Genomic DNA, 6,228 nt, shown 5'->3' on the forward strand with positions numbered 1-6,228 from the left:
ACTAAAATGTAAAAAAAATTGAAAGTGTCAAATTAAAACGAATTCAAATTATTAAAAAAATTATATATATATATATATATATATATATATATATATATATAGCAGTTGACAGTGTGTCAAAGATATAGATAAACAGTATAAATTATACATTTGCTATTACACTGAATCGCATTTCACTGCATAGATATTCCAGTGATACCATTCTATTCTTAACATTATAATGTAATTATTATATAGAGTCACAGATGAATTTCACAAAATCATCCAGACCTTATTTCACTCCAAAATCAAAAGAAAAAAAATGAATTTATTTGCTTTAATTATATATATAAATTATAAATCTTTTGCATTATTTGCAATTTTGTGATAATTATGCAAAAATATCAGGCAAAAAATTGTGTGCATAGCATCTCAATGCAGATATATATCTTTTCCACGATAATAATTTTCAACCATGATAAGGCTCAGCTTCTATTAAACCCAGAGAAATCTGTTTAAGATGTTCTTTATCTTTTTTCAGATATGAACAAACGTTCTTCCAGTAATGTTAATAGAGCGTTCGCTCCGAGTTATCTGGTCTTTAATAGTGTTCTAAAAACATTAGCACAAAAACAAAGGTATAAAAAAAGGAATGTTTAATTTGTGCAATATTTTAGTCAAACATTTGTTTTTAAATGTAACTACTTTTTTTCAAAACATTCTGAGAACCTTCAAAAGTAACATTTCTGTAACGTTTGCAAGAATTCTAAAATGGAATGTTTCGTTAACACATAACCAAGAAAGAATGCTTTTAAAACATTTCAAAAACTGGATGTTCAGAGAACATTCAAAAATAACCTTTTAGGAACAAATATTTTTGGTATTTATATTTATGCTTAAACATTTATATTTAAAGAGTTAGGTTGAGAGTTTTTATTAGATTTATTAATTTTAAATTAAATTAAACAGTAGGCCTACATCAATAATAAAAAATAAAAATTAAATTAGGAACCCCCACACACACACACACACACACGTTTACACTTTCAGATAAACATCATTTACTATTTTAAATCTTTTTTTTTCCCCTTGTGGGGCCCGCAGGCCGGTCCCAATAATGTAAAAAATTTCAGGTTTTACTATCCTTGTGAGGACATTTGGTCACACACACACACACACACACACACACACACACACACACACACAAACACATACACTCACACACACACACACACACACACACACACACACACACACACACATAACCTAATAGAAATGCTAGAAAAATGTTTTTAGAAAATATGTTTCTGACCTTGAAGTTGTATGTGGACTGAGGCCTCCTCGGCGTTTCTATCTCGGGCTGATCTGAGTTCAGTCTCACTCCATCGTTTTCGCTGTAGGTGCTGTCGAGACACGATACGGGCCTCTGGTTGGGTTTTACATCTCTTTTATCAATACCAGGCTCTTCACGAGCAGTTCTAGGCGCGAGTAGAATGTCCCGGGGCATCAGCACCGGCTGTCCCATTAACATGGACTTGGCTCTGGGTCGAGACTCAGTGGAGTTTATGGTGTAGCTGTTCTTGGATTCGGGCCGTGGGCTTCCGCTCTCGCTCTGGATCTGTCGGGATCTCGAGCACCAGTCTGACACCGGCTGCCCGTTCCTCCGACTGGCCTCATTGAGCTCCTGATATTCATAAGTCTCTCCTTCGGCTACCTCACCCAGACGGCCCAGAGACTGGGCTCTTTTCCTTAAAGACGGGCTGGTTCTCCTCAACGAGTTCGAGCTTGTAACAGAGAGTCGATTCATCTGAGCGATTGCCGCAGAAATGTAGTCCTCATGTCCGATGAAACTGCCACGAACGATCCTCTGGAAGACAGAATTCAACATGACATTAAAACGGACTCTATTTTAAAAGATTTGACTGCACTGACACAGATATAGCACTGCATCAGTGTCTCAGCAATGGATGCTCTGCAGTGAATGGGTGCCGTCAGAATGAGAGTCCAAACAAGCCGCACTGTGTGTGTGTGTGTGCACTATTGTACTAGCCACAGTTTACACTTGATATGCTTGTGCAGCCTCTTCCGACTTGGATTTTACCTGCCTGGCATCCCAGAAAGCCTGTTTGAAGGATGCCCACACTCCTGGAAAACATGTAAATATCAACTTCCTCCAGTGAAAAAGTGTTCTGGTGTGAATCAGGAGAGAAATCTGCACAGATCAAAAACAGCTCTAAACAAATATGCGGCTGGATTTTGATGTGAGAGACAACAGGAGATGCACTTTTTTTATGGATTATGAACTCGTATTTGAGTTAAAAAGGTCTTAATGCTGGATGTGTTTCAGCTTTTGTCTTCTCCAGATGTTAACTGATGGACTGGAGTGCTGTGGATTACTTGTGGATTATTGTGATGTTTTTATCAGCTGTTTGGACTCTCATTCTGACGGCACCCATTCACTGCAGAGCATCCATTGCTGAGACACTGATGCAGTGCTACATTTCTACAAACCTGATGAAGAAAGAAACTCATCCTAATCTCGGATGGCCTGAGCATGAGCATATTTTTTAATTTTTGTATTGTCATAGATCATCTGCACACTCAGATCAGTGTCATATGCAGGAAACAGATGCAATTATATAATGCGCATGATGCATGACAGCTTTAATTACAGCAGTGCTGGTTAAAAACACGTCGTGCTTCACATTCCTGCTCAGAAAACTGGGAAACTTTAGCTTAACAACGACGTGCCTCTCAGATGAAGATGGTGCTTCATCACTCAGTTACCAAAAATCCAGTTCATGCAGCTACAGTTACAGTTTGATTGACAGCTGATAGATCTTTATACAATTATTTTTATACAATTATTTTTACAATTAGTTTAATTGTCATGAAAATAATGCCAAAAAATTTTGAAAATAATGCAAAAAATACAAATTTTGTAATGCATTATTTTTTTTTTTTGGAGTGAAATATGATCTAGACACGTTTTTGTGAAATTCACCTAGTGACTATTTATATAATAATTACATAATAATGTTAAAAATAGAGTTGTATTACTGGAATATACAATATATCTATGCAGTGAAATGCTTTGCAACTATATAATGCTTGTCTGATATTTTTGATAAATTCTCATAAAAATAATGTACAAATATATCAATGAATTAAAGATTTGCATATAATTAAAAAATATAAAAATTTCTTTAAGCAATAAGTTCTTCTTTCTTTCTTTCTTTCTTTCTTTCTTTCTTTCTTTCTTTCTTTCTTCATGCATTCATAAAATATGAACTGGAAATGTTTTTGTGAGATTCACCTACCTAGTGAACATATAACAAACAATATTAATGTTAAAAATAGCATTGTATTGCTGGAATAATATTTTGTCATTAAAATAATTTCAATAAATTTAGCAAGAATTTAGTGAACTGGACAAGAGAAAGCAATATATATGATGCTGCTGCTGCTGATGAAATCATTATATAACAGCAGCGTTGAGCAGGTCTGTCAGGTCATAATTAGTGGATAGAGACGTTTAGTGTCACATTATGAAAACATTTGAATGGTGTTTCTGATACGTGAGAACCCTGGGGAAATAAACCAAACCTCCCTCGACAGAACCAGTTTAACAGAGACAAATGATTATTCACAACTGGAGCTGCAAACATGAACCTGAAACACTTTCTCAGGGAAAAGCCCTGTCTTTGTGTGACGTTTTGAGAGAAATTACAGTCGCTGCTGCAAGGAGTATGCCTCAATAACATTTCACAGCAAAATCAAAAGATAAAATGCAGATTGTGATTTTTTTGTCAGAAATTGTCAGAAAAATAATGTCACTTAGTTTTGCAAATAATGCAAAAAAAAGCTATATATAGATTAAATATATGCATTAAATTCCATAAATAGTATCGTATTACAGGAATTTCTTTGCAGTCAAATGCAATGCACTGTACTATCAACTATATGTTTTTTGCCTGATATTTTTAATTAATTGTAAAAATAAGGTTAAGTTTCGCAAATAATGTGAAAAATTACTTTAAGAAATATATTTTTTCTTTACATTTTCAAGTGAAATATGATTTGAAAATGTGTTTATGGGATTCACCTATAGCGACTATATAATAATTACTTAATAATATAATTTTATTACAAAAATCTACAATATATCCATGCAGTGAAATGATACGCACTATAATATCAACTGTGTAATTTTTTCCTTATATTTTACTTAATTTTCATAAAAATAATCTTAATAATAAAGTTCTGCAAATAATGCATATATATATATATATATATTCTGAATTAACCAAAAAAATTTGCATATATATATATATATATATACTGTATTAAACAAAAAAATTTTTATATATATATATATATATATTATTATTTTTTTTTTTTTGTATCTGGATATGTTTTTGTGAGATTCATGTGGAGATTATATATAATAATTATATAATGAAAATAGAACTATTATTCACTGTAATTTGCTTATTATATTTTTGCTTAATTGTCATAAAAATAATGCTACTAGTTTTAATAATTCATTTTATTTGTTTAAATTTATGTATAATTCATACTATAGTCTATCTATATATACAATAAACCATAACATGACAGCATGCATTCAACAAATACATAACAATTGCATGCAAAAAGTGCAAGAATATCCCATGCAAACCTCACATGTTTTCATGTTTGGATAGTGAAGGAGCTTTACCTTCTGCGGTTTGAGCTGCACCTGCGTGACGCTGGAGGGGTCCACCACAGGTTTGGGTCTCCGGAGTGTGTCTATGAGGCTTTGCCATTGAGGCGGCAGACCCACGAAGCAGCCCTGCACCGGGTCGAAGGACGTGTGCACCCTGTGCTCGAAGTTCCTGGGAGTGGAGATCTCCAGCCTCCTCTTCTTCTTCTTCTTCCTCTGGAACATCCTGACAGCCTGCTGGAAACAAGAGTCTGTCCCATCATAACACGACAGGAGAGCCATGCGCTCGCCTTCACAACACACTCTGAGAAAACACAACAGCCTCCAAAACCAGACTGAAGAAGAGGCGGAGCCAGATGTGACGAGAGCTGTCAATCAGACACCCGAGGACACGCCCCTTTTCCTGAAGCAGGTCAGAAACACACTTAAACCTGAGACTGAGAGCGTCCTGTAACACGGTCGTAGATCGAGTCTAAATGCATATTTAGTGAACCATGAGAAACTAACTACTAGTGAGTGGATCAATATTGCTGTGGGTCAATGAAAGAGACCACATGATTCCCTGTATATTGGATTTCTCAAGATAAAGAGAGCTTTATAAACCTATAAAGTCACTGTTTCATATTTTATAAGCCTCAAACTTTGCTGTCACTCAATCTACTCTAGATTTTTTATCCAGTAAAAGCTCTTTTAGTGTAATTGTAGAAGCGCTTCTCGTGTCTTTCTGCTGTCAGATCTTGATCTAAACGTCAGAATAACTGCAGTAATATCTCCAGATGAACGAGACAGATTACTGGAGATATGCTGACCACTAATAGTTATATTAGACATTTTATGTCAGTATCTGTTATAAAGATTTCACTGATTTACATTACAAGTTATAAAAAATTTCTTACTTTTTGGCCATATAAATTGTCACAAATAATGTAAAATAAATAAAATTATATAATTAAATAAAATAAATATAAATAATTACTAAATTTAATAAATTATATTAAGTTAGTTAAATAATTTAATTAATATATTAATTATATATTAAATATATTATTGTTTATAATAATTATTTTATTTTATTTTATTGACTTTACATAATAATTACATCATAATGTTAAAAATAGAATTGTATAACTGGAATATACAAAATATACAATATATCTATGCAGTGAAATGCTATGCACTAAAATATATATTGTTTTTGCCTGATATTTTTGCTTATGATAGTTTTTCAAATATATACAAAATAATTATGTAATATGTTAAAAAAATTATTTCAACAACCTAGTAACTATATATAATAATTACATAATAAAGTTAAAAATAGAATTTTATTTCTATAATATAGAAAATATCTATGTAGAGAAATGATATCTACTATATCATTTTGTCTGATAGTTTTCCTTATTTATCATTAAAAAAATAATGTGTGAAAAATAGTGAGTGAAATATGATCTAGACTTGTTTTGTTTGTGTGTGTGTGTGTGTGTGTGTAAGAGTGTGTGTGTGTGTGTTTGTGAGAGAGTGTGTGTGTGTGTGAGTGAGTGTGC

General features: G+C 32.9%; 1 protein-coding gene across 1 annotated transcript in view; it reads right to left on the bottom strand.

Moving 5' to 3' along the window:
- Nucleotides 1-6,228, bottom strand: part of LOC107678309 (serine/threonine-protein kinase PAK 6-like) — a 27,572-nt gene that overhangs the window by 9,763 nt on the left and 11,581 nt on the right. Inside the window, exons 4-5 of the mRNA XM_016473533.1 lie at nucleotides 4,700-4,921; nucleotides 1,246-1,846 (exon numbers count right to left, since the gene is read on the bottom strand). Of these exons, the coding sequence (XP_016329019.1) occupies nucleotides 1,246-1,846; nucleotides 4,700-4,909 (811 nt within the window). The 5' untranslated portion in view covers nucleotides 4,910-4,921. The remainder of the gene's footprint in view (nucleotides 1-1,245; nucleotides 1,847-4,699; nucleotides 4,922-6,228) is intronic.

The sequence above is a fragment of the Sinocyclocheilus anshuiensis genome, unplaced genomic scaffold (assembly GCF_001515605.1).
Source record: "Sinocyclocheilus anshuiensis isolate Anshui unplaced genomic scaffold, SAMN03320099.WGS_v1.1 scaffold1772, whole genome shotgun sequence".
Taxonomy (NCBI): domain Eukaryota; kingdom Metazoa; phylum Chordata; class Actinopteri; order Cypriniformes; family Cyprinidae; genus Sinocyclocheilus; species Sinocyclocheilus anshuiensis.